This window comes from Acomys minous (assembly GCF_964271855.1).
Source record: "Acomys minous genome assembly, chromosome: 20".
Taxonomy (NCBI): domain Eukaryota; kingdom Metazoa; phylum Chordata; class Mammalia; order Rodentia; family Muridae; genus Acomys; species Acomys minous.
In genome coordinates, this window is record NC_140502.1 from 17,990,564 (window position 1) to 18,018,278 (window position 27,715).

Sequence of the window (27,715 nt, forward strand, 5' to 3'; positions counted from 1 at the left end):
GGCGCACGCCTGTAATCCCAGCACTCGGGAGGCAGAGGCAGGCGGATCGCTGTGAGTTCGAGGCCAGCCTGGTCTACAAAGGGAGTCCAGGACAGCCAAGACTACACAGAGAAACCCTGTCTCAAAACAAACAAAAACAAAACAAAAAACAGGGCATGGTGGAACCGTCTTCCTGGGAGGCAGGAAGATCAGGGGTTCAAGGCCATCCTTGCCTTTGTAATGAATTCCAGGCTGTGTGAGACCCTGTCTCAATAAGTGAAAAATAACTTCTATTGTCTAAAACCTTTTCTGTTTTTTTCCACCAACCAAGTGGGAGGATGGGTGTTTTCACACTTCTTACTAATGCTGGATAAAAATAATTGCCAAGCTCAGAACATTTCTTACTTAGTGGCATTTGGCTTTTTGAGGCCAGATCTCCTGCGGCGTCTCTTGTACTCTGTTCTCCTGGGTCATCCTTCCTGCTGCTGGGATCACAAGCGTGTGCCACGCACGAATGTTATTTTAGTCAATATACTATGTCAACTTTGTACTTAAAAAAAAAAATTGGAGGCTGGAGAGATGGCTCAGTGTTTAAGAGCACTGACTGCTCTTCCAGAGGTCCTGAGTTCAATTCCCAGCAACCACATGGTGGTTCACACCTATCTATAATGTGAGCTGATGCCCTCTTCTGGCCTGCAGGGGTACATGCAGGCAGAACATTGTATACATAATAATAAATAAATATATCTTTAAAATTCAAGGTGCTGGTGGTGGCACACACCTTAAATCGCAGTACTTGGAAGGCAGAGGCAGGCAGATTTCTGTGAGATCAAGGCCGGCCTGGTCTACAGAGTGAGTTCCAGGACAGCCAGGAATACACAAACCCTGTCTCGAAAAAAACTAAATAAATAAATAACATTTTATTTACTTATTTCACGACAAGGTCTCACTATGTAGACTAAGCTGCCCTCGAACTCAGAGATCCACCTACCTCAGCCTCCCAAGTTCTGGGATTCAAGACATTTGCCACCATGACAAACTTGTTATTTTCTATGTTTATGAGTGTTTAACGTAATGTATAGTTATGAACCACGGTGGTGTGTGCAGTACCTATGGGCCAGAAGGGGACATCATTGTGTTGGGCATTGAACCCTGGTACCCTTGTCCTCTGCAAGGGTGGATAGTGGTCCCAGCCACTGAACTATCTCTCCAGCCTTTGTTTTGTTTTGGGGTTTTTTGGGTTTGTTGTTGTTGTGGTTTTTTTTTTCCAGACAGGGTTTCTCTGTGTAGCCTTAGCTGTCCTGGACTTACTTTGTAGACCAGGCTGGCTTCGAACTCACAGCGATCCACCTGACTCTGCCTCCCAAGTGCTGGGATTAAAGGCGTGTGCCACCATGCCTGGCTCGTTTTGTTTTTGGAGACAAGGTCTTAATATGTATCCCTGGCTGGCCTGGAACCCTCTGCTTAGACAAAGCTGACCTCACACTCCAGTGCTCTGTCTGTACCTTCAAACAATTAGGCTGTACAGGTATGGGTCGCTAAGCATGCTTATTGCATTATGAGTGTTCTTTATATATGAGAGATGTGAGGTTATTGTCCGTTGGTACTATTTAATATATTATTATATTTGCTGTGTGAGTTGGTATATGTGTGTGGGTCCCAGGGATTGAAGTCAGGCTTGGTGGCCAATGTCTACCCACTGAGCCATCTTTCCAGGCCCAGTCAGTCCTTTTTATCTCAATATTTGTTTTTGTTTTTGTTTTTTTAAATCTCAATATTTGTTGACAGCTTTATTTTGTTTGTTGGTTGGTTGTTGGTTGAGACTTGGTCGCCTATATCCTAGGCTGGTCTGGAACTTGCCATCTAGTCAAAGAGGACCTTGAATTCCTGCTCTCCCTCCTCCACCTCCCCAGTGCTAAGATGGAACCCTGGGCTTTGAGCATGCTGCCTAGGCCCTCACTCCACCCATGGCGTCCACTCGCCGTGGACTTCTAACCTTTTCCTCCAACGTCCCCTGCTGTGCTCTGACTCTCAGTCCTTCTTGGAAAGGCCTCCCCTCTGGGTGGGACTCCCTTGCTCTGGGACGTTTCTGTTGGCTGCAAGGCATCCTGTGCTGTACTTTGCTGCTGCTCCAAGTCCTCCCGACCCCCAGCAGTGAGTCTGGGTTCGCTGGGCGGGGCTGGGAGAGGGGACAGAGGCCGCCCAAGGCAGCCACATCCCAACTGCATGGAAGAGGGAGCGGAGTTCTCTCAGCAGCCAAATCAGATTCTCTCACTGGTCTTCCATTTCATAGTGTCTCTCCCTCTCTCTCTCTCTCTCTGTCTCTCTGTCTCTCTCTGTCTCTCTCTCTCTCTCTCTCTTCCTCCCTCCCTCCTTTGCCTCTCTCTCTGTCTCTGTCTCTGTCTCTGTCTCTGTCTCTCTTTCCTTTCTCTGCAGATTTCTGTCCTGGGGCTCTTACCTGCCCAACCTCTAAGCACTGGACCCACTTCTTTGCCTCAGGAGCTTTAAGCATCATCACCACACTTCCAGGTAGGTGTCTTTAAGTCCTGAGCTCAGCAGGGCCATGGTGACACAGGCTTGTAAGCCCAGCACCCAGGAGGAAGACATATAGGGATCCGCTCAAGGCTAGCTTCAGCTACATAATGAGTTTGGGGCTAGCCTGGGATACATAAGATCCTGTCTTAAAAATGAAACAAGAGGTGCCATGGGTGGTGCTGTATGCCTTTAATCCCAGCACTCGGGAGACAGATAGGTGGAGCTCAGCGACTAGCCTGGTCTACATAGTGAGTTCCTGGCCAACCAGGGCTACATAGGGAGACCCTGTCTCAAAAACAAAATGAAATAAAAAAAAACATACAAAATTAAAACAGAACTTGGGCTGGAGAGATGGCTCAGAGGTTAAGAGCACTGGCTGCTTTTCCAGAGGTCTTGAGTTCAATTTCCAGCAACCACATGGTGGCTTGCAACCATCTGTAATGTGATCTGGGGCCGTCTTCTGTCTTGCGGGCAGAGTATTGTATACATAATAAATAAATAAATCTTAAAAAAAAAAAGAATTTAACATTAAGTGCAATAATTATAAAAAAAATTAAAACAAAACAAAAGAAATCCCGCCGGGGTGGTGGCTCACGCCTTTAATCCCAGCACTCGGGAGGCAGAGGCAGGCAGATCGCTGTGAGTTCGAGGCCAGCCTGGTCTACAAAGTGAGTCCAGGACAGCCAAGGCTGCACAGAGAAACCCTGTCTCGAAAAACAAAAAAAACAAACAAACAAAAAAAAAATCCCTAGACAGTCTGAGCTAGGGTGAAACCCTGTCTCATAAAACCAAACAAGGGTCCAAGGGTCTAGGGAACGTGGCTCAGTCAATAGAGTGCTTGCCTAACATGCACACAGCCCTGGGTTTAATTCCCGGCACCACAAAACCCAGAAGTTCAAGGTCATCTTGAGCAGAACAAAGTAAGTCCAAGGTTTGAATTTGTTTAAGCTTTGTACCCTACCTAAGTGCGTAGCTAAATAAATATAATAGAACCCTTCAGGTGGGTGTCATTGTTGCTTCCGTTTTACAGAGTAGCAAACTGAGAGTCAAAGATACAATAATTTGCCTAAATCCACATGTTAGTAACTGTGGAATCAGGTTTCCGACCTGAGCAAATAAACTACTTCTTTACCTCAAGGCCAGCGGTTCTGAACCTGTTGGTTGCAGGCCACTTCAGGGGTCCTAGGACCCTTTCACAGGGGTTGCAGATATCAGATATTTACATTATGATCCTTTTTTTAAAAAATCTATTTATTATGTATACCGTCTTCCACATGCATGTATGCCTGCATACCACAAGAGGGCACCAAATCTCATGGGTGGCTGTGAGCCACCGTGTGGTTGCTGGGATTTGAACTCTGAACCTTTGGAAGAGCAGCGGGTGCTCTTAACCTCTGAGCCATCTCTCCAGCCCCTACATTACAGTTCATAACAGTAGCAGAATTACAGTTATGAAGTAGCAATGAAATAATTTTATGGTTGGAGGTCACCACAGCAAGCAGAACTGTATTAAAGGGTGGCACCATACGGAAGGTTGAGAACCACTGGCCTGGCCAGAGCTGGATACATTTGATATATAAACCCATGTCTTGCTTACATTATTTGTTGGTTGTTTTGCCTTGTATTATAGGATTTATTTATTTGGTTTTTTTTTTTTTTTTTTTTTTTTTTTAAGATGACGTCTCTCCTGGGCGGTGGTGGCACATGCCTTTAATCCTAGCACTTGGGAGGCAGAGGCAGGCAGATCTTTGAGTTCGAGGCCAGTTTGGTCTACAAATCTACAAAGGGAGTCCAGGACAGCCAGAGAAACCCTGTCTCGAAAAACAAAAAAAAAGAAAAGACAAAACAAAGACAGGATCTCAATGTAGCCCATGCTAGCCTAGCACTCATGTAGTCCAGGCTGGCCTTGACTTGCCTCAGCCTCTATAGTGCTAGGGTTATAGCTGTGCTCCACCACGCCTGGCTTATATTACAGCTTTTTAAATGGAAAGTGTTTTTTTTTTTGTTGTTTTGTTTTGGTTTGGTTTTTGGTTTTTCGAGACAGGGTTTCTCTGTGTAGCCTTGGCTGTCCTGGACTCACATTGTAGACCAGGCTGGCCTCGAACTCACAGCGATCCCCCCTGCCTCTGCTTGGCAAATGGTAAATTTTTAAAAAATACTTTCTAAAAATTAAGTTTAGTGCGTGTATGTGGGGTGTGGGAAAAGGTGCATGTCACGTGTAGAGATGACTTGCAGAAATTGCTTCTCTCCTTCCGCCATGTGGCTTCCTGGGATTGAGTTCAGGTCCTCCGGTTTAGTGGCAAGCTCCTCCTCCTGCTTAGCCACCTTGCCACCTGAAACGGGTTTTGCTGTTGTTGGTTTTTGTTTTGTTTTGATTTTGAGACGGGGTCTTACGGTGCGGCTCTGGCTGTTGTGGAGTTCACGCTGTAGACCAGGCTGGCCTTGAACTCACTGAGATCATGCTGGGGCGGTGGTGGCTCATGCTTTTAATCCCAGCACTTGAGAAACAGAGGTAAGGCGGATCAGTGGGAGTTCAAGGCCAGCCTGGTCTACAAAGCAAGTCCAGGACACCCAAGGCTATACAGACTCGAAAAAACCAAACCAAACTGAAACAAAACAAAACACCCAGAAACCAAAAACTCACTGAGGTATGCCTGCCTCTGCCTCTCAAGTGCTGGGATTAAAGGCGCGAGCTATCACATCAGGCCTCAAAATGGCTTTAAAATCTACCACACGAAGTGTCTTGGGAACCCTTGCTGCTTCCTCATTATGGTTCTAAGCTCGGCCCTCCTGCCCCTCCCCACAGTAACTGAGCCTCTGTGGGGTTCTAGATCAAGCTCTTAACTCTTGAGAGTAAGTGGGTCTACATTTCTGGGACTCCTTAACGTCTCCCTCGCCTAGGCTTCCTTAGGGAAGCAGGGGAAAGCCTGAGTGGGGCTCGGAGGTGTGGACCGCAGGCTTCTCTCCTGCCTCTCCCACCGGCCCCGCCCCCTCTCACTGGCCCCGCCTCCTCCGCTCAGATCCTGGTGGCGCTGAGACACCTGCACTTCAAGAACATCGTCCACTGTGACCTGAAACCGGAGAACGTGTTGCTCGCATCGGCCGATCCGTTCCCTCAGGTCCGTGATGTCCCCTCCTAGACCTGGGCAAGTCCCGAGAGCAGTGGGGTGGGTAATGACTATCAGCCTAGATGCAGGTGAGCTTCACACCCTGGGTAACATGGCTTCATAATGTAAGGGTTTGCTCTCACCCCAACTGCATCCTGGGGCTGCAAAGGTACTAGCTACATGGTGTTGGGCACCTTCCCTGCTGTTATGTTTAAGACAGTTTAGTGGTACCGCTGGCCTTCATGGGCCGTGACCTATCTGGAGAAAGGAAAGAGGGGGTGCAAGAAAAACATGCATCCCTTTCTTTCACTGAGGTAGTAGGGAAAGTGGCCCATATCATGTCCCTCACATCCCATCGGCCTTTGTCACCTTGGGATAAAACCTAGGGCCCTGCTTATTCAAGGCCTGTGCTCTACCACTGAGCCACGCCCCCTGCCCCTCACTGGGGGATTCTAGGCAGGGGCTCTACCACTGAGCCACACCCCCAGCCCCTCACTGGGGGATTCTAGGCAGGGGCTCTACCACTGAGCCATGCCCCCAGCCCCTCACTGGGGGATTCTAGGCAGGGGCTCTACCACTGAGCCACGCCCCCTGCCCCTCACTGGGGGATTCTAGGCAGGGGCTCTACCACTGAGCCACGCCCCCAGCGCCTCACTGGGGGATTCTAGGCAGGGGCTCTACCACTGAGCCACGCCCCCAGCCCCTCACTGGGGGATTCTAGGCAGGGGCTCTACCAAAATCCAACTCTTTTAAAATTTTATTTGAGACAAAGTCTCAAATAAAACCACTTTCCTGCTCAGGATTTCTTTTTCTTAATCTATGTTTGTCCTACCTTAAAAAGTGAATAAATCTGCCGGGATAGTGGCTCATGTCTTTAATCCCAGCATTCCAGAGGCAGAGACAGGTGGATCTCTGAGTTCAATGCCAGCCTGGTTTATGGAGTGAGTTCCAGGACAGCCAGGCTTACACAGAGAAACCCTGTCTCAAAAAAAAACAAAAAACGAAACAAAACAAAAAGTATATAAATTAAGTTGCTTAGGCTAACCTTGAACTCAATCTGTTGTCCAGGCTAGCCTTGAACCTTTCTTTGCTTCCCCAAAAGCTGAGATTACGTGCCTGTACCAGCAGGTCTTGCATGCCCGGTCCCTGTTAATCCCCAGAAAGTCCGAGAAGTTAACTTATTCCAGTATGGAGGAATCAGGGCCCTTGTTGGAAATCATGGGCTCATTCTGACTGCACTGGCTTCTAGAATGTTGCCTGGGTTTCCCTCTTTCAGTCCATACACCCACCTGTCCTGTAGGGACCATCAACAAAGGGGCATGTGGAGGCTGTGGCCCATCCTAGGAACCAGCCAGCCAGCCATAAGCATCATTTAGTAAAAATGTCTTCATACTGGGCACAGTCCAGTGAGCAACTGCCTATGGATTAACACATGCTGTCCTCAGACAGGTCTCTGAGACAGGTGCTGCTATGTTCTTCCTTATGTTAGACATGTGGAAACTGAGGCACAGAGAGGGGAAGTCACTTTCCTAAGGTCACTCAGTATTGTTTGGAATACCGAGGTGGCAGTGGTGTGGACGCGCTGTGGCGTGTCGGAAGTGACGTCATCGACCCTCACACCCTTCACCTGTCCCCGTTGCAGGTGAAGCTGTGTGACTTCGGCTTCGCTCGCATCATCGGCGAGAAGTCCTTCCGGCGCTCCGTGGTGGGCACCCCCGCCTACCTGGCACCCGAGGTGCTGCTCAACCAGGGCTACAACCGCTCGCTGGACATGTGGTCCGTGGGCGTGATCATGTACGTCAGCCTCAGTGGCACGTTCCCCTTCAACGAGGATGAGGACATCAATGACCAGATCCAGAACGCAGCCTTTATGTACCCGGCCAGCCCCTGGAGCCACATCTCCTCTGGAGGTGAGCCGCGTTGGACACACTAGGAAGCGAGAGGGTGGGGGAAGAAGCCGGGCCTCGGACGTCATGTGGGAGAGGTGGGGACTGAAAACGTGGGCGTGACAGCGCAGCAGGGTGAGGCCACACCTATAGTACAGGAAGCTGTAGGGGAGTTGGGGCAAAGCTGGGCCTGGGTGGGCAGGGCTAGAGTGTGGTGGGCGTGGACCCGAGTCAAAATGTGGGTGGGGCTGAAAGAGGAGGAGGAGTCACAGAGGTTGTGAGCTGTGTGAGTGGAGAATTATGGGTAGGAACCCTCAAGGGACAGGTGTCTTGGAGGGAAGACCCGCCGGGTGACATGGTGCCTTGAGACTCTAGGACGAGTACAGAACCAGGGTACTGGGTAGACTCAGGGCTTTTTTTTTTTTTTCTTCTCTTTTTTGTTTTTGTTAATTCATTTCACGTGTATGGCTATTTTGCCTGGATGTATGTATGTGCATCCTGTGTGTGCCTGGTGCTCCTAAAGGCCAGAAAAGGGTATTAGATAATCTCCTGGAACTAAGGTTAAGGGCAGTTGAGAGCCTCCAGGTAGGTGATGGGAGCCTAGCCCGGATCCTTTGCAAGAGCATCTGGTAGCTGCTCTGAACCATCGAGCCATTTCTCTGGCCCCAAGCCAGGTGCCTTTGTGTTGTTTTTGTAGCAGTAGGAGTTGAGCCCAGAGCCTTATGTGCGATACATAAGGTCTCTTAACTAAACTGAATCCCCGGGGGCTGGGGAGATGGCTCAGAGGTTAGGAGTACCGGTTGCTGTTCCTGAGGTCCTGAGTTCAATTCCCAGCAACCACACGGTGGCTCACAACCACCTATAATGTGATCTGATGCCCTCTTCTGGCCTGCAGGCAGAATATGGTATATATGACAAAAGAAAAAAAATCTTTAAACTGAATCCCCAGCCCCTTTGTTTGCATGTTAGTTTGAGTAGGGGGTGGGGGTGGGGTCCTCTCACTAAATTGCCCAGGCTGGCTTTGAACTCATTTTGACCATAGTATATGGTCCTTGGAACTCCTGAGAAAGGCACCTGGGGCTTTGTGGATGAGATACAGCTTGTCTGTGAAGGGCCCTGAGAGGAATAGGACCGGAAGAGGCCAGAGTGGCCTGCAGGGGGTGTGGGGGTGGGTATAGATCCCCTCTAGACAGTGGCTGGACCCTAACTCTGTGAATGGGGCAGAGATGAGCCTGCAGCTTGGAAATGTGTCCAGAGCCATGGGGTGTGGCTGTGGGGTGGTCCAGCAAAGAGGTGCCTTCTGGGGTTCCCAAACCTGATGGGGATGGGAGGGAAGGGGAGCCAGGGCCAGGCAGACATTTCGATATTTTCATGAGAGGCCCAACTGTGGCTTTGGGTCTCAGGACAAGTTTGTCTCCTGGCAACTGGGCCTGGGAGATTATAAGCCCTGAGGCATGCAGCTTTGGAGTCAGGTGTGGGGTAGGGCATTCAAGAAGATGAGGGTCAGGGTGGGCCTGCTTGGTTTGCTGTGGTTTTGGCTGGCTTTGAACTATGTAGCTCAAGATGACTTTGTACTCCTGATCGCCCTGCCTTCACTTACTAAATCCTGGGCTTACAGGGCGATGCTAAGAAAGCCGGGTAAGACTTTTGTTTCCATTGTTCTATACTAAACACAGTATAACAGCTATTTAAATAACATTTATATTTCTGTTATGTTAGTATAAAAAAATCTATTGTGGGAGTATAGGGCAGTGATAGAGACCCTGCCAAAAATCCCCCCCCCCCAGTGAGGGGCTGGGGCGTGGCTCAGTGGTAGAGCCCCTGCCTAGAATCCCCCAATGAGGGGCTGGGGGCGTGGCTCAGTGGTAGAGCCCCTGCCTAGAATCCCCCAGTGAGGGGCTGGGGGTGTGGCTCAGTGGTAGAGCCCCTGCCTAGAATCCCCCAGTGAGGGGCTGGGGCGTGGCTCAGTGGTAGAGCCCCTGCCTAGAATCCCCCAGTGAGGGGCTGGGGGTGTGGCTCAGTGGTAGTTTTCTTGTCAATTATCTGTGAGGTGCTCTGTTCCCTCTATAACAATGTAACAGGAACACCATTATAAGTTATCTAGAGATGGCTCAAAGCAAGCAGGGAGAATACATGGGGACTATCCACAAATTCTGCTGTTTTCCATAAAGGACTTGAACATCTATGGGGTTCAGTATCCATGGAATCCCTGCAAATGATGCCTCTGGGCTAACATGGGCCCCCACAGTGAAGCCTTGTCCTTCGAGATGTGCTGCCCCTCAGCGGGGCTTTGGCTTGAGCAGCTGGCTCTCAATCATCTTACCTTTCGCAAGGACCCGGCTTCTTTCCCTGGGTCTTCTGGCGGCAGCTGTGGCTTTGGTGTGTGGCAGGATGCTGTTCGCATTTGCCCTTTGTCAATATGACACCGTTGTTTGTTAGCTCCCTGCTGACCACAGCCGTGTCAGGGTTCCATTTGAAATAAATGTTTTCACCTCAAAAGCTGCCCTTTAAAAAGCCGGAGCTAGAAGGGCTTGACAGACGTCTCAGCGGTTATTGACTGCTCGCAGCTCTTGCAGAGGACTAGAGTTAGGTTCCCAGCATCCGTGTCGGCAGCTCACAAGCACCTGTAAGTCTAGCTCTTCCGGCTAAGAGAACACTGCCAGGTTCTTTTTTTTTTTTTTCTTTTTTGCCCTCCCCCCCTTTTGGATATTTGAGACAGGGTTTCTCTATGGAGCCTTGACTGTCTTGGACTTTTCTTTGTAGACCACGCTGGCCTGGAGATCTGCCTGCCTCTGGCCTGGAGATCTGCCTGCCTCTGCCTCCCCAAGTGCTGGGATTACAGGCATGCGCCACCTCTGGCTGTGTTTGGTTTGGTTTGGTTTGGTTTTTCGAGACAAGATTTCTCTGTGTAGCCTTGGCTATCTTGCACTCGCCTTGTAGACCAGGCTGGCCTCGAACTCATAGCGATCTACCTGTCTCTTCCTCCTGAGTGCTGGGATTAATGGCGTTCGCCACCACTGCCTCCACCTCCCAAGTGCTGGGATTAATGGCGTGGGCCACCACCCGGCTCTGTTTTTGTTTTTGATACAGTGTGTCACTATGTAACCCTCACTGGCCTTGAACTCGCAGAGATCCTCGTGCTTCTGTCTCCCGAGTGCCGGGATTAAAGACTTGCAGTACCACAACCAATCCAAAAATAACATAAAATTTTAAAAATTTGAAGTGGTCATGCTGGCACATACTTAATAACTCCAGCAATTGCTGGGTGTAGCCCATGCTAGCCTTGAACTCCTTGTCCTCCAGCGTCGACCTTCCAAGTGCTGGAATTACCAGTGCAGGCGGGATTTGTAATTTAATGAGGAAAAGCAGGGACAAGTGTTCACCGCGGCCAGTGCTGGAAGTTTGCCATTGTGGCAGGTAGGGTGGGGCGCCCTGCTGGAAGAGGCAGCCTGTCAGTCCATCAGAGCCTCATCTCTCTCCTTCCCCGACAGCCATCGACCTCATCAACAACCTGTTGCAGGTGAAGATGCGCAAGCGCTACAGCGTAGACAAGTCTCTCAGCCACCCCTGGTTACAGGTGACGTAGGAGGGGGCGGGGCAAGCGGAGGCGGTGGAGTTAGGTCTTTAATTGGCTGGGCGAGTGATTGACTGTCTTATTGCTGCGCTGTGGTTGGGGCTGAGGCTACGCCGCTATTGGCTGGGCTGGTAGCCTGCTGTTGCTGAGATTGCGGTACTCTGCCCAGTTTGTGATGCCCAAGCTAACTCAGTTCTTCCCCGCCCAGGAGTACCAGACGTGGCTTGATCTCCGAGAGCTAGAGGGAAAGATGGGCGAACGATACATCACGCACGAGAGCGACGATGCGCGCTGGGATCAGTTTGTGGCAGAGCGCCACGGGATACCTGCGGAAGGGGACCTGGGTGGCGCTCGTCTGCCGCAGGACCACGAGATGCAGGGGCTGGCTGAGCGGATCAGCATCCTCTGAGACCAGTGCTTCCCGCTGGGCTGCTTTCTTTGGAATCCTGCACATCATCCCAGAAGTGAATTGTTCTAAGGGAAGCAGCTTCCTGCACAGACTGGATGGGGCAATATGCAGAAAGACCAGGACCCTCTGCCTTTGAGGTCACTGAAATAGACTCTTCCCAGGGGGCCACGGTCTTAGTCTCTGATGCCACGACACTAGAGTCATTAGGTTGTTGCCCACAAGGACTGTATGAAAAGGAGGTTCCAAGGCTGGGGAGAGATGACTGTGGGTAAAAGCGCTTTGTCACCAAGCCTGACAACTTGAGTTTGAGTCCTGGGATGAACCTGTCAGAGAGAATCGACTCCCGCCCGTTGTCGCCTGACCACCACAGGTGCCCACACAAACACATGCAATAAATAAATGGGATTTTTAAAACACGAGGCTCGCACTGGCCATAGTGATGCGTGTTCTCTTTTCCCCACACTTGGAGCTGGTGAGGGAGGAGGATTGCTCTAAGTTCAAGGCTTACAGAGTGCGACCCTGCCTCAAAAAAGACAAGAGTCCTTTTCTGTGCTGGGTCATGCCTGTAATTTCAGTGCTTGGGAGGCAGAGTTGGAAGGATTAGGGGTGGGGCAAGATGGCTCAGGGAGTCTTCGCTTACAGAGAAGGCTGACCTGAGTTCAAGCCCCAACCCAGCCACCTAAGGAGAACTGACTCCTTACCACAGCGCAGCACATGCCAGCAACCGCCCCATACACACAGCAAAATAAAGTTTAAGTTCAATATCTTTGAGTACATAATTTTTATATTTTTGAGACCAGTCCCCTACTCTTTAAAAAAAAAAAAAGATTTATTTATTATTATGTACATAGTGCTCTGCCTGCTTGTACATCTGCATGTCAGAAGAGGGCATTAGATCACATTATAGATGGCTGTGAGCCACCATGTCCCCAGTTCCTCTTTCTTTCTTTTCTTTCTCTTTTTAGAGACAGGCTCCTGCCTGGAGATTAGACTGGCCTCAAACTCAAGAGATCAGGTCTCTGCCAAGTGCTGGGGTTAAAAAGGGGTGCTCCACAGAGTGCCAGCTAGTGCACTCCTTGTGTGTGTAGCGTGCATATGTGAAGACAAAAAGATTGGCAGGTCGAGGTTGGACACGCCTTTAATCCCATCACTTGGGAAGCAGAGGCAGGTGCATCTCTGTGAGTTCGAAGCCAGCCTGGTCTACAGATCAAGTTCCAGGACAGGCGGGACTACACAGAGAAACACTGTGTGTGTGGGGGGGGGGGGGCGAGGAAGTTCCTCTATCACCCTTTACGTTACTTTTTATTAAGTTTAACTTGGGTCAGGGGTTGTGCGGTGGCATGCCCGCAGAGGTCAGCTGTCTCCTCCTAACATGTGCGTCCTGAGGCTCGGCACCAAGTTCTCCTACCCACCGAGAGCCATCCAGTCAGCCTATCTAGCCACTTGGCTTTTTTTTTTTTTAGACAGGCTCTCCTGCTGAGTCAAGCTCACTAATTGGCTAGACTGGCTGTCCATCAAGCTTCGGCAAGCCTCCTGTGCCCATCCCTCAGCACTAGACTGGCAAGTGTGGGGACCCATAGATTCAGCCTTTTGCATGGATCCTGCGAATCTAATCAGAACCCAGCTCCCCATGTTTTCACAGCAGGCACGCCCTTCCCACTGGGCTGCCGTCTTGCCAGCCTTAGTGTTTCCTGTCACAATGACTTCTTGAGACACTACAGATGCTCCTTCACTCTTGTCCTTTTTCTGTCACCGTGCTGAGCAATGCTGGGTACGCAGCAGTGCTGGGTACGCAGCAGTGACCGTGACACCTGGGGCCCTGCTACCGCAGCAGAGAGACACAGACCTAGTCCTGGGGACAGGGAGGGGCTGGGGGTGGTTGGGGAAACATTATAGGGGAGCCGGAAGCAGCCTGAGAGCGTGGGCAGGCTTGTCCAGGGGGACACCTAAGCTTCACCTTGGCCCTAAAGCTGTGTGGAGAAGAAATGACCTGAAAGGGATCAAATGTCCCACATGGTTTGTCTTGTCTGGTGTTTTGGTTGTTTGGTTGGTGGTTTGGTTTGGTTTGTTAAAGATTTATTTATTATGTATACAGTGCTCTGCCTCACGTACACGTGCACACCAGAAAAGGACACCAGATCACAATATAGATGGTCGTGAGCCACCATGTGGTTGCTGGGAATTGAACTCAGGACCTCTGGAAGAGCAGACAGTGCTCTTAACCTCTGAGCCATTTCTCCAGCCCCGAATTTTTTGTCTTAAAACAGGGGTCCCCGACCAGAGTCAGGCTGATCTCTATAAATTCAGTCAGCCTGGTCTACATAGTTCCACGTCAGCCAGAGCTACTTAGTGAGACCCTCAAAAGGCAAATCAGAACAACACTTTGTTGTGCTGATAAAGAAAAGAAGACATAGGGAGACTAGTTATCTTTCCTGTTGTTACTCGGCCTTGAAGTGGCAAAGCTGAGACCGCATCAAGGTCGCTGACTGCAGGGGTGATCATAAAAAGGGAGGGTTTTTTTTTTTTCGAGACAGGGTTTCTCTGTGTAGCCTTGGCTGTCCTGGACTCACTTTGTAGACCAGGCTGGTCTCCAACTCACAGCGATCTGCCTGCCTCTGCCTCCAGAGTGCTGGGATTAAAGGCGTGCGCCACCACCGCCCGGCCCACTGTTGTTCTTTTTCTAACAGCCTCTCATAGGTAGTCCAGACTGGCCTGGAATTCACGGCGATTCTCCTGCCCTGCCCTCCCTCACAGATCTGAGCTTTTTAAAGACTCAAAGGTCTGAGAAATGGGTTATTTCACAAAATTTGGAGACACACCGGGTGTAGTGACACAGGTTGGCCGCCTGAGGGGGCGCTAGCCTCGCTTGCCCAGCGAGAAGAGGAGGCAGGATGCAGCCTTCGAAAGCGGAGAGGCTCAGAGTCTGGACCACGGAACGTGGAGAACAGAGCATCTCAGAAGACTGAGAACAAAGCCTCTTAGAACCGGGAACAAAAGCCCCTGCGATCTGACTGGTGGAACTCACAGCCCTACAGCACCTGGAAGACAAAAGACCTCAGATTCTCTTCTGGTCAAATCATGGGACGTTTCGCCCAGGATCTTTTAAATTCCAGAAGTGTGTTGTTTTGATGAGACAGAAATTCGCCGTGTAATCCAGACAAGCCTGAAATTCACTCTGTGGCTCAGGCTGGCCTCGAACTCTCAATTCTCCTCCTGCCTCAGCCTCTCTCCTACGATGGAATCGCAGAGCCGGTTTGAGCCGGCCCTGCTTAAAGCATAATCTTGTCGTAAGATGTCCATTCCTTTTACTTCTGAGTGTCTGGGAAAGCTTCCTGGAAGAGGAGGCGTGATCCGGGTTCCATCCTCTCTCGACGACCCTCCTCCTCCTGCGCAGACTCGGGAGGGGCGGCCGGAGCAGCTGCGGGGCCGTCACGTGGATCCCGTCTCTATTTATAGGCTACCCTTCCCCTCTACCCGGACAGTCCAATGGCAGCCAGAGCTCGCACGCAAGAGGGCGGGGCCAGCTCCAGAACCGAGCGTCTGGCACCAATGGGATTGGAGCAAGGGCGGGCTTGTTTCATTGTGATGTAAATAGGGCGTGGCCACAACCCCGTAGACTGTGCACGAAGGGGCGTGGCGAGTCTGATCTCCCCCCCACCCGTAGATAGTCGCGGGCATGCGTTGTGGGGGGGAGAGGTGGGGCGGGGCGGGGCCTCGCGTCACGGAAGATAGCAGCCAATAGTAGGTCGTCGTCGTGCCGCCGGGGGGCGTGGCCATGTAGATGAGGCGCGGGTGGGCGGCCCAATGGGCGGGCGCCTATGCAGATGAGACGGTGACAGCCCGGCCAGCGGGCGGGCGGGCGGGCGGGCTGCTGGGGCGGGGAGGTGGGACCGGCGAGAGGGGCGGCCGTGGGGCCCGGCCGGGCTGGGGCGGGGGGCCGCAGCCATGATCCGGGCCTTCTCGTTCCCGGTGAGCCCGGAGCGGGGTCGGCTGCGGGGATGGTTGGAAGGCAGCCTGGCCGGGCTCTGCGAGTTGCATTGGCTCCGAGAGAGGCAGGAGTACCGCGTGCAGCAGGCGCTGCGGCTGGCCCAGCCCGGGATGGGGGGCGCCGAGGCCGAGGACGAGGAGGACGCCGAGGAGGACGAGGATGCGGCAGCGGCGCGCAGGGCCGCGGCAGCCCTGGAGGAGCAGCTGGTAAGGGGTCGCCTGTCCGTGCGTCCATTCCTGCATCCCTTCCTCCCTCCATCCCCCATCCGTTCCCCCCCACCCCAACCTCCCATTCTGTGTGTCGGTCTGTATGTCTGGGAAACGTATGCTCAGGACACCGGTCCTAGGGTAGGGGAGCAGGAAGAGGGAAAGGGCGAGAGATACGACTCGAGATCTGGCCTCCCCCACCCCCAAATTGCGCTGATGAGGATGCACGGCCTCCGATGGACCTTCAGCATGGCCCCTGTTAACCGTCCTGGACACCTAGTGTGTATCAAACCTAACACTCGGCTTCTTACAGTCTTCCCATCTCATGAGGGTTTGAGAGTCCCCATTTTACAGAGAAAGAAACTGAGGCTTAGGAACAGGAAGAGACTCACCCAAGGTCACACAGCCCGGCATTCAAACATAACCTTCCTCTGGGTCCCCCCGCTACCCGGGCTCCATCTTTAAGTCCCGGGGTGCTTGGAGATCCCTGGAGGGGGCGGGGTGGGGGAAGGGGAATTTTCGGGCCTCCGGAGGGAAGGACTCCCTGCTGAGAAGCTCACAGTCCCTGAGGACCCCCGGGGGCATTTTGGTCAACCCAGTAAACACTTCTCTCTTCTGCTTGGTCCCATGTCTCAGTAACATAAGGGGGAGCCTGAGGAAGCGAGTTGGGGGGTGGGGGGGTGAGGGGGAGGTCTGACTCTCCGTGGCGCTCTAATGATGACTTTCAAATTTAAAAGGCTCCAGTTCCCCCGACCCCACCCCCACCCCCGTCACTTCTTGAGTCTGAAAACCCTTTCAGGGTGTCCCTCCCATCTTTCTTTACCACAGCATCCCTGTTTCATTTTCTTAACCCTGTCCCTGTGGTCTTCCAAGATCTGCATAGCTTCCAAAACCAGGGGAGATCAGAGAGTGGGTCGTAGTTTGGCCCTAGGTTCTCCGTGCTTTTCTGCTTCATGTCTTTCTTCATCTCTCTTCCCTTCCCTCCATCCCCACTCCCCTAGCCCATCCCGGTGCGTGTGTGGTCAGAGCTTCCCGTTTAGGGAAACCTGAGCCGGGGCTGTGGGGGCAGGGAGGGGGCTCTGGCTGTTGCTGACCTCGGCTGCCCCCTCCCCAGATGGGAAGTGGGGAAAGGGGTTGAGGCCAGACGCCCAGCCCCACCCCCAACGGCCTGACCGTACAGGGAGTGGGACCTTACACATTCTTCTCCAAGCAGAAACAGCTGTGGGAGGCCCCGCCCCCTGCAAAAGTTACGGGATTGGGGGGGGGGCGGCGGCGTGTTGATTCTCTTCCCCCTGCCCCAAGCTGCCTGGGCTTTGCCAGACCCCACCATCCCACTAGGAGGAGGAGGGTGGACGGTACCACTGCAGACCAGTACTGGGCCTGGCCTCTCTCCTTCCTCACTCTGCCCCTCACCTTCTCTGTGTCTGTCTGTCTTTCTACCCCCACTTCTCACTGCTTACTCCTCTGTGCTGGCGATGAAGGGCGATCAGGAAGAGGGGACTTGTCCCTTCACACCCCACCCCTTCCCCACTGTCAGCAGTCAAGGCTCAACCCTGCCTCAAAGAGGAGGCGGTGGCAGACTGGGACAGGAGCCTGGCTCTCTATATAAACACATCTGGTGTTGAGGGTTGCTGGGTCCTTCTGAAGAGGGAGTGGGGTCACCTCTGACATCTTATGGACATCTACATCTCCATCCATCAGTCATAAACACACTCGCTTTGAAGCAAGCACCACCAACAAAAAACAAACCAAACCAAACCAAAACAACAACAACAAAACCCCCCAAAGTTAGGCTTGGTGATTCTGCTAGACATGATGTGGGCATGTCAAATAATGAGTAGAAGGAATTGCAGAAAATGGAGGCCCGGATAGTGTGTGTGGCGGGGTCCTGTTTGCTCCTAGGAAGGGAAAAGGTCTCTTTCCAGCAAGGAGGACTTGAGTTAGACTTGGTGTTGGAATGTACAGAGAGGTAAAAAGATACGGGGAAGGTTGGGCAGAGGAGTCTCCCGAGAGACGTTCCGATCATTTAAAGATGAACTCAGGCTGCCTGTTCCCCCCAGCTCTTGACTTCTCCCCTCCCCTTGTGGAAAAACTGAAATGAGAGCTGTGGGATTCAGCCCCCCCCCCCCACACACACACCCCGCCCCCCAAAAAAATCCCATCATTTTACATATAATTTTAATTATGCAAGCAGTCTTTGAAATTATGCCTTGTGAGATGCCCCCCTTAGAAGCTAGCGCTGACAGAGAGCTGCTCTTTCTAACTCACTTTGGCCCTTTCAGCGAGCTTATCAAAGCCCTGGCTGTAGGATGTCCACGTTTCAGATGAGGATAGCGGAGTCCAGACAGGCAAGATACCTGCCTAAGGTCCTGCTGCTGGTCTGTGGAAGAGATGAGTTGACTCTTGGCCACTAGGTACCAAGTTACACCTTACATATTTCACTGTACCGCACAGTTCCCCTCATCTCTCCCTTGACTTCCTATATTAAGAGGGCCACGGCCATTTGACCTTGGCGTGAGTCCATTCTGACTTTTTCTAATGTATCTACTCCTCAAAGGAGTTAACATACCAGGAAGGGAATAAAGGGCACTCCATAGAGCTTTGCTTTCTTATTTACCAGGACAGGGGACGGACCTGAGGCTAGACAAGTGCTGTGCTCCTGAGCCACACCCCCAGCCCCTCCCTGGGGGATTCTAGGCAGGGGCTCTACCACTGAGCCACACCCCAGCCCCTCCCTGGGGGATTCTAGGCAGGGGCTCTACCACTGAGCCACGCCCCCAGCCCCTCACTGGGGGATTCTAGGCAGGGGCTCTACCGCTGAGCCACGCCCCCAGCCCCTCACTGGGGGATTCTAGGCAGGGGCTCTACCGCTGAGCCACGCCCCCAGCCCCTCACTGGGGGATTCTAGGCAGGGGCTCTACCGCTGAGCCACGCCCCCAGCCCCTCACTGGGGGATTCTAGGCAGGGGCTCTACCGCTGAGCCACGCCCCCAGCCCCTCACTGGGGGATTCTAGGCAGGGGCTCTACTGCTGAGCCACGCCCCCAGCCCCTCACTGGGGAATTCTAGGCAGGGGCTCTACCGCTGAGTCACACCCCCAGCCCTCTATTTTTGTTTTTAGCCTAGTTTTGGTTTGGTTCAGTTTTTGAGACAAGATGTCACCGTGTAGCCCTGGTTGGCCTGAGATCCACAGGGCATCCACCTGTTTAATGCTTGTCTAACCCTTGCCCTCTTTTTGAGACTGGATTTCTCTATGATCCCTAGACAGGCTTTGAACTTTGCATGCTCCTGTCTTTGCTTCCCAGAGCACTGAAGTATCTCAAACCACAACCCCTACCCCCTGGCCTGCCTCAAAGATTGTGCTGTTTTATAAAATTCCCGTTTCTTGGGTGCAGTCCCAAGACTTTGCCCATGGTCCTCAATATGTGGCCCCTCCAAAGAAAAGAGACACAAGGTGTGGAAACGGTTAGATATACACATTTTGGGGTTCCAATCCAGGTCCGGTCAAGCTTAACGCCTATTGCCAACTATAGAATGGTGGCCCCCATAAGATTGTCACCACTGGGTGACATCTGAGCACTCTGGCACTCAGGAGGTGAAGGTAGGAAGATTGAAAGTAAGTCCTCCTTGGTTACATAGGGAGGCCACGGTCAGCCTGGGCTATCCAAGACTGTCTCCAAACCTCAAAAAGACGTACTGCCTGGTGGGACCGTAGCTGTTTTTGCTTATGGTCTGCAATGCCCCCATCATGATGAAGTCAAGGATGATGACACCATGTGTCCCCCGTGACTGTGATTCTGCCTTCCTCCCTCCCCTGCATGCTCCTCTTCTGCTCAGTACTGTTGTCACAGAAAATTCTGTCTTTGTCCATCTTAACAGCTGCATAGTATTCCACCACAAACGTTCAGGCATTCATTCGTCACAAGCTTACTAAGTACGAAGCTCAAGGGACAAGTGTGCCACTGTGAACGAAACCGTCAGAAATCTCTGCCCCAGTGAGAAATCACTTCCTAGCGAGAGACACGATAAACAAAGGATGCTCTGATAATATATGTTTTAAAGTGAGGAGAGGCAGTGGATGGGGGGAGGAGGCATAGTGGCAGGGTGCAGCATGGCAAAGGGACTATTTTAGAAAGGTGGGGGATGGGAGATCACGGTAGGAAAGCCCAAATAGCAGGAGGATGTGGAGTGGGGGGGGGTTGGCATGGAGGGGGCCCACGCTCCACTCAAAGTGTGGTGGTAACCAGGGAGTCAGGCAGCAGACTGTTCACTTGGGACGTGACACAGACCATTGATGGCAGCCTGTGGCTTTTTGTATACACGCCCCCCCCACCCCCTACCCCCAGATGCCTCCTGGTTTTGCTTAAAGTTGATTGATTGTGCCATGAGCATCTGCACAGACCCGGAGTGGGAATCTGTTGACCTTAGTCGCACACACGGGGCCACATTGGGCCTTCTGTTCAGGGAGGGGGAAGGAGGCCAGGCCTGAAGGAGTCAAGGGCTGGGGGTGGGGTGGGGAGACGACCGACCATGACTGCTGCCCAGAGCCAGGCCAGGCTTTTCTGCCCTAAATAGGCAGGGCCGGGTGCTGGTCCCCGCCCTCCCGCCAGCCAGTGGCCAGGCCAGACAAGCTGCTTTTGTCTGAGGGTCAACTGTCTGCCCCTGGCAGCCTCTACCTCTGGTCTCACTCAGTTCCCTGTGAGCCATTCCCTGGCCCTGCCTCTGTGGCTTCCAAAAGAAGATTATATCCTAGACATTTTATTTTATTTTATTTTTTAATTGTAGATACGGTCTCATTGCTCTGCTGCCCCCAGACTCATTAGGTAGCCAAGGATGGTTTTGAACTTTTTTTTTTTTTTTTTTTGGTTTTTCGAGACAGGGTCTCTCTGTGTAGCCTTGGCCATCCTGGACTCACTGTGTAGACCAGGCTGTCCTCGAACACACAGTGATCCGCCTACCTCTACCTCCCGAGTGCTGGGATTAAAGGCGTGCGCCACCACGCCCGGCTGGTTTTGAACTTCTTATCCTCTGGCCTCTACCTCCCTAGTCAGTGCTAGGACTACCGGTTTTTTATGCAAGATTAGGGGTTAAACCCAGAGTTTCCCCGCTGGGTAGGCAATCACTGCTCCGACTGAGGTCTACCTCCAACCGCAGTCCTGTGGGGTTCGCCTGGTCTGCCATCACTGCTGTAGCCTCCAGTAAGGCTAGACTTGCAGAAGGCTTTGCAGGAGGCACAAAAAGGTGCGCTTCTTTCCGCGGGATGGAGCAATGAGGTGGGCAAATTGCACTCCTTGTATTTCACATGAGGTAGCCAGTCTGAAGCAAGCAGGGAGCACTAAGTTCCTCCATAAGAACCTCCCTTTGGTAGCCGGGTAGTGGTGGTTGTGGTGGCGCACGCCTTTAATCCCAGCACTCAGGAGGTAGCGGCAGGCGGATCGCTGGGAGTTCGAGGACAGCCAAGGCTACACAGAGAAACCTTGTCTCGAAAAACAAAAACAAAAAAGAAGTTCCCTTTGGTGATAAGGGACTATGCCCCCCCCCCCCTTTACCACTGAACTCTCCCGCTGCATGAAGATCTTAAAGCCCAGGTGAAGTGTGCCACGCGCCAACAACACCGCTCTCAAGGTGGAGGTGGGCAGGTTGGGCGTTTAAGTGCATGCTCCCCTGCATGGCGAGTCTGAGGTCAGCCTGGCCTATGTGAGAGTGAGACTCTGTCTCAAAAAGGGGGCACTGGGGACACAGCCAGGGAGATATCTCAATACGGTGCCCACCAGTTGAGCATGAAGACATGACTTTTGAATCTCCAGGGCCCACATGAGAAGCCGGGGTTGGGGGGGGGGATGGCGGCTGGGGGTAGGGGTGTGATGGTGGGGAAAGCACTGTCAGGAGGACTCTGGGGCGCATCGGAGCCAGGCTAGTCTGAGCAGGCGAGACCTCACAAAATAAGGTGAAAGCGCAGATGGTTCAGTTAGCAAGGGTTAGGAGCCCTTGTTAAGCAGTCACGAGGACTAGAGTTTGAATCCCACCACAGCGTGGTAAGCAGCGTGTCTCCCATAGGCCTCTAACTGCAGCTCTGAAGACAGGGGCGATAGGAAAGTCACTGAGGACCAAACCGCAGATTCAGGGTGAGATCTTGCCTCCAAGGAGTAGGCATAGAGTGACAGAGTACCCTTGACACCCTCCTCTGGCCTCCACACTCAAGTACAGACACTCACACAGACACACAGGCACCTGCATATGTAGATAAATAATTATTTTAAGAAAATAAGATTGGATGCCGGGTGGGGGTGGTGCACGCCTTTAATCCCAGCACTTGGGAGGCAGAGGCAGGAGGATCGCTGTGAGTTCGAGGCCAGCCTGGCCTACAGAGTGAGTCCAGGACAGCCAAGGCTACACAGAGACACTGTCTCAAAAAAAAAAAAAAAAAAAAAGATAGGATGCTGGGCGTGGCAGCACACACCTTCAATCCCAGCACTCGGGAGGCAGGAGGATCGCTGTTAGTTCACGGCCAGCCTGGCCTACAAAGTGAGTCTAGGACAGCCAAGGCTACACAGAGAAACGCTGTTAAAAAAAAAAAAAAAAAAGCAGAGGCATGCTCAGTTTGGTAGGCCACCACAGATGTTCCAACTTCTGTCCCAAGAGACAAAGAAGGAGCTGGAAAGATGGCTCAGTTAAGAGCACTGACTTGGGGAGGCCCAGGTTGGATTCCCAGCACCCACATTGCGGCTCACAGCCATTCCAGTTCCAGGGAATCTGGCGCCCTCTTTCCATCTCTTGGGTACTGCACTCACAACGCTACATTCATATATTCAGGCAAAACACCCATGTCATATAATTAATTAGCTAATTAATTGATGAGGATGGCAGCCGTGGTGGTGCAGATAGGGGCATAGCTAACAAAGAACAGACAAGCCGGGCGTGGTGGCGCACACCTTTAATCCCAGCATTCGGGAGGCAGAGGCAGGTGGATTTCTGAGTTCGAGGCCAGCCTGGTCTACAAAGTAAGTCCAGGACAACCAGGGCTGTTACACAGAGAAACCCTTTCTCGAACATCAAACAAACAAACAAACAAACAAACAAAACGGACAAAAGATGAGCCCTTGGGAAGTAGACAAGGCCACAGCATAAAGGCCAGAAGTCAGACAGAAGGACTTCCTAACAGAGTGGAGGGACCGAGCGCTGGCCTTTCCACGTGGATCTCTGGGGGGTGGGGGTGGGGGTTCATCAGCAGGAGGCAGGTGGGCTGTGGCGCCTCCTGACCACTCTGTTCTCCCTGTGCTTCAGGAAGCCCTGCCCGGGCTCATCTGGGACCTTGGCCAACAGCTAGGGGACCTGAGTCTGGAATCTGGCGGCCTGGACCAGGAGAGTGGGCGCAGCTCAGGTGAGAGGGGGCAGGGTCTCTCTGGGACACCCCAGTCTTTCTCAGTGGTCCCCTGGCTCTCCCAGACCCACCTCTTCCCTTCCCCCACCCCAGCCCCTTACTTGTCTCAACTTCTCCCCGGAATCCAGGCTTTTATGAAGACCCCAGTTCTACCGGAGGCCCAGACTCACCACCCTCCACCTTCTGCGGGGACAGTGGCTTCTCCGGATCTGGCTCCTATGGACGCCTGGGTCCCTCGGACCCCCGGGGCATCTATGCCAGTGAGAGACCCAAGTCCTTAGGTAAGGTGGGTGGGTGGGGTGGGGCCCTATGACAGCCAGAGGATGGCTTTGAGCATAAAATTGAGTGCAATTTTGACTCCCAGTTCTGGCTGGGACCTTCAGTCTTGGTGTAGTTTTAGCATCTCTCTTCCTCCTGGGCATCCATTTAGCTAATTGGGTCCCAACAAGAGTGTCTTACGTCAGCATGCAGGTGTGTGGATAGTCGTTGTGGCGCACGCCTTTAACCCTAGCACTTCGGAGGCAGAGGCAGACAGATCTCTGTGAGTTCAAGACTAGCCTGGTTTACATGGACTTCTGGGACAGCCATAGCACTGTAGAGAGACCCTGTTTCAAATACCAGTGGGGGGAAAAACATTGCAGGGGACGTCTATGAGGAGTGGCCATCTTGAGAGGCAGGAAGATCATACATTGGAGCCAGCTTTGGCTATGTATTGATACCCTGCATAAAGAAGTGGAGAGCGCCAGGCATGGTGGCGTATGCTTAATCCCAGCACTCAAGAGGCAGAGGCAGGTGGATCTCTATGAGTTCAAGGCCAGCCTGGTCTGCAAAGCTAGTCTAGGACAGCCAAGGCTGTTACACAGAGAAACCCTGTCTGAGGGGGGGGGGAGAGGCTGGAGATGTGGTTCAGTTGGTAGGATGTTTGCCAAGAATGCATAATAAGGCCCCGGTGAGGGTAAATGCCTGGGACTCTCAGCACTTGAGAGGTGCAGGCAAGCAGATGGATCAGAATGTTCTGTCCTTGACTAGAGGGAATTTGAGGGCTATATGAGACCCTGTTGGGAGTCGGGAGATGCCGGGTAGTGATGGCACACCCCTTTAATCCCAGTACTTGGGAGGCAGAGGCAGGAGGATCTCTTGGTTCCAGGCCAGCCTGGTCTACAGAGGGAGAAGGGCTACACAGAGAAACCTGGTCTGGGAAAAATGAAAGAAAAAGAAAAGGAAAGAAAGGGGAAAAGCCAGCCATGGTAATGTATGCCTTTAAACTAAGCATTTACTCGGAAGGCTGAGGTAGGTGGGTCTCTGGGAGCAATTGGCCAGCCTTGCATACATAGTGAATTTCAGGCCAGTAAGGGTTTCTTAACTTTCTTCTTCTTCTTCTTCTTCTTCTTCTTCTTCTTCTTCTTCTTCTTCTTCTTCTTCTTCTTCTTCTCCTCCTCCTCCTCCTCCTCCTCCTCCTCCTCCTCCTCCTCCTCCTCCTCCTCCTCCTTTTTAAGACAGAGATATCTCTATTTTGTAGCCCTACTATCCTGTAATTCATTATAGACCAGGCTAGCCTCAAGCTCACAGAGATCCACCTGCCTCTGCCTCCCAAATACTGGGATTAAAGGAGTGTACCACCAAGCCTAGCCTCAAGGGGAAACTGACTTTAGGAAACACGGACAAAGCCAGTGGTGCATACCTGTAATCCCTGCACTCGGGAGACAGAGGCAGGCAGATCGCTGAGAGTTTGAGGCCAGCCTGGTGTATAAAGTGAGTCCGGGACAGCCAGGGCTACACAGAGAAAGCCTATCTCGAAGGTGGGGGTGGGGGTGGGGGGTAGGGGGCGAGGAAAAAGAGAGAGAGACAGACAGACAATGGTGGGTGACAATGGGCTCCATTTTATCTCTTCTCTCTTCCCCACCTCTCTGCTTTTTACAAGACAGGGTTTCTCTGTGCAGCCCTGGCTATCCTGGAACTCATTTTGTAGACTAGGCTGGCCTAGCTCTCAAGTGCTAGGATTAAAGGCGTGCACCACCACTTCTGGTCTTTATGTAGTCCTGGCTAGCCTCAGACCTGCAGCAGTTCTCCTGCCTCAGTCTCCACCAGTGTTGGGGAGTGTTACTGATGTGGATCACCACACCCAACTTAGTTGTTGCTTGTTTGAGGCACACTCTCATGTAGCCCAGGCTGGCCACAAACCTGTTTTGTAGCTGAGGGCAACCTTAAATTCCTGACCCTTCCTACCTCCCATCTGCCCAGTGCTGAGACTGCAAGCTTGTGTCACTACGCACAACTTGGGTTTGGATTTCTTTTTGTTTTTTTTTTTTTGCGGGGGGTGGGGGGGGTCTCCAACATGTTAATTAACTGAGATGGGCCTCTACCTCCTCAGTCCTGGAATGGATCACCACCCAGTCCGTTATCTATCTATTTATTTCACACTATTAAATTACTACATAGCTCAGGCTGGCCCAGAACTGGGGGTGATCCTCTCGCCTCCAGTTCTAGGCTAAGAAAGGCCTTTGAGAGCCCCCTCTTCTCTCTTCTTATGCCTCTCTTCGGCAGGCGACGCCAGTCCCAGCGCTCCGGAGTCAGTGGGCGCCCGGGCTGCAGTGCCCAGATCCTTCTCAGCTCCCTACCCGACGGCGGCGGCAGCCGGAGCCGAGGCTTGCTCGTCCGCAGAGCGGCGTGCGCGCACGGGGCCCTTCCTGACGCCCAGCCCGCTGCACGCGGTGGCTCTGCGCAGTCCACGGCCAAGCGGACGTGTACCCTGCGGCTCCCCGGACGCGGCGGCCAGCCGGCCCCTGGACGGCTACATCTCGGCCCTCCTGCGCAGGCGTCGCCGCCGGGGGGCGGGTCAACCCCGAACGAGTCCCGGGGGTGCGGACGGGGGCGCGCGACGCCAGAACGGCGCGCGCCCACGACCGCCCGAAGCGTCCCCGCCCCCCGGAGGCGCGCGACCCGCGCGGGAGCCGTCGACGGAGCGCGCCTGGGCCACGGCGTGGGAGGCGGAGGTTCCGCCCGAACCGGTGCCTCCAGCCGCCGCCTCGCCGCCCTCCAGCCCGGCGGAGGGACGCCTGGTGAAGGCACAGTACATCCCGGGCGCGCCCGCCGCCTCCAGGGGCCTCCCGGGCCGCGCCGCACGCCGCCGGGCTCCCCCGCTCACTCGAGGTCGCAGCGTGGAGCAGTCCCCGCCAAGGGAGCGGCCGCGAGCCTCGGGCCGTCGGGGCCGCCTGGCAGAGCCGTCGGGGCGTCGGGGATCGCCGAGGGCGCGCAAAGCGGCGCGCTCGCAGTCCGAGACCAGCCTGCTGGGCCGCGCGCACGCCGCTCCGCCGCCCAAGTACCCCACGGCCGAGCGAGACGAGCCCCGGCCACCCCGGCCCCGGCGCGGCCCCGCGCCCACGCCGACCGTCCAGGCCTGCCGTCGGTGGCGCTCCACGGCCGAGATCGATTCGCCAGAAGGTCGACGCGCCCGAGCCCGGGTGCCCGCGCCGCGCGGCCCCGCGCCCTCACCGTCCGCGCCCCCGCGCCGGCTGCTGTACGGTTGCGCGGGCAGCGACTCGGAGTGCTCGGCGGTGGGGCGGCCGGTGCCGCTGGGCCGTCGGATGCCGTCTGGATGCGCCCCGGGAGGCTATGGCGAGAGCGAGTCGAGCGCCAGCGAGGGCGAGTCGCCTGCCTTCAGCTCGGCCTCCAGCGACTCCGACGGCAGCGGAGGCCTCGTGTGGCCGCAGCAGCTAGTGGCGGCCGCCGGGGCCTCGCCGTCGGGGCCCGGGGGTGTGGCGGGTGGAGCGACCCCCGCGGGTCCTGCCAAGGTCTTCGTGAAGATCAAGGCATCTCACGCGCTGAAGAAAAAGATCCTGCGTTTCCGGTCCGGTTCTCTGAAGGTCATGACGACTGTGTGAGTCGGGAGCGGGGAGGGAATGGGTTTGGGCTCCACCCCCATGGCTTCCACACCCCTCCACTTCTCATCCGCCACCCCTTCCACGCCCACCGTCCAAAGACCACCGGTTTTCTCTGCTTCCAAAGACCCTCCTCACTCACTCACTGCCCGCCATCCACAGCCGTCCTGGAGGGGCCGCCCCTCTCCCCACCACCACCTGGGAGGCGCCCAGATTGTCCCAGTAGAGCTGGTTTTCAGAGCCTTGGACCAGAAGGCGCCCTCCTTGGGCCTCTCTTTCCCCGATCTGTGCAATGGGTGTGTCCATGTATGCAAAAGCAGTAATTCCGTTCCAGGTCCCCGCCGCCCCCCGTTTTTAGTTGTAGAAGCTTAGTCTGTTCTCCATTTCTCTCACATAACCTGGTCATTCCCCTTTTCCTCGCCCAGATAGGGCTCCCTTCTCATTCACAAAGTGCCCCCTCCATGTCCCCCGGACCCTTAGGCTATCCCCTGGGGCCCCCGGGTCAGAGACTTGTCTGACTCAGGCTGTGCCTGCAGAGTGCCCCGGAAGAGGAAGTGGCACTCTCTTAGGGGCTTTGAGGGTCAAGCAGGAGTTGCCAACACCTGGAAAAGGACTCTTTTTCTACTCCATCATCCCTGGACAGTTATGGAGGATTGGGGAGGTTAGAGAGAGAGAGAGGAAGAGGGTTTCGATCTCGCGCGCCTCTCCCCACAGGGAGTCGGGGAAGCTGAATGACCCTCAGCTGTTCCAATCCAGTGGGTTTTTTTTTTTTAA

The 27,715-nt window shown here is 53.6% G+C and overlaps 2 protein-coding genes across 3 annotated transcripts in view; both read left to right on the top strand.

Annotated features, from left to right (window-relative positions):
* PRKD2 (protein kinase D2) overlaps positions 1 to 11,904 on the top strand; it is a 31,478-nt gene extending 19,574 nt beyond the window's left edge. For both annotated transcript variants that reach the window (XM_084770995.1, XM_084770994.1), the window contains exons 16-19: positions 5,535 to 5,633; positions 7,264 to 7,531; positions 10,999 to 11,084; positions 11,290 to 11,904. In XM_084770995.1, the coding sequence (XP_084627121.1) occupies positions 5,535 to 5,633; positions 7,264 to 7,531; positions 10,999 to 11,084; positions 11,290 to 11,490 (654 nt within the window). In that variant the 3' untranslated portion in view covers positions 11,491 to 11,904. The remainder of the gene's footprint in view (positions 1 to 5,534; positions 5,634 to 7,263; positions 7,532 to 10,998; positions 11,085 to 11,289) is intronic.
* Positions 11,905 to 15,376: 3,472 nt separating this feature from the next.
* Positions 15,377 to 27,096, top strand: DACT3 (dishevelled binding antagonist of beta catenin 3). The gene is made up of 4 exons (XM_084770990.1): positions 15,377 to 15,684; positions 22,967 to 23,063; positions 23,192 to 23,344; positions 25,608 to 27,096. The coding sequence occupies exons 1-4, from the start codon at positions 15,436 to 15,438 to the stop codon at positions 26,942 to 26,944; spliced, it is 1,836 nt and encodes a 611-aa protein (XP_084627116.1). The 5' UTR covers positions 15,377 to 15,435; the 3' UTR covers positions 26,945 to 27,096.
* The last annotated feature ends 619 nt before the right edge of the window (positions 27,097 to 27,715 follow it).

Excerpts from the sequence above, each read along its gene's own strand:
- DACT3 (XM_084770990.1), top strand. The coding sequence starts at position 15,436 with ATGATCCGGGCCTTCTCGTTCCCGGTGAGCCCGGAGCGGGGTCGGCTG. Across the intron at positions 15,685-22,966 it reads CAGCCCTGGAGGAGCAGCTG|GAAGCCCTGCCCGGGCTCAT; the intron begins GTAAGGGGTCGC and ends CCTGTGCTTCAG. Across the intron at positions 23,345-25,607 it reads TGAGAGACCCAAGTCCTTAG|GCGACGCCAGTCCCAGCGCT; the intron begins GTAAGGTGGGTG and ends TCTCTTCGGCAG.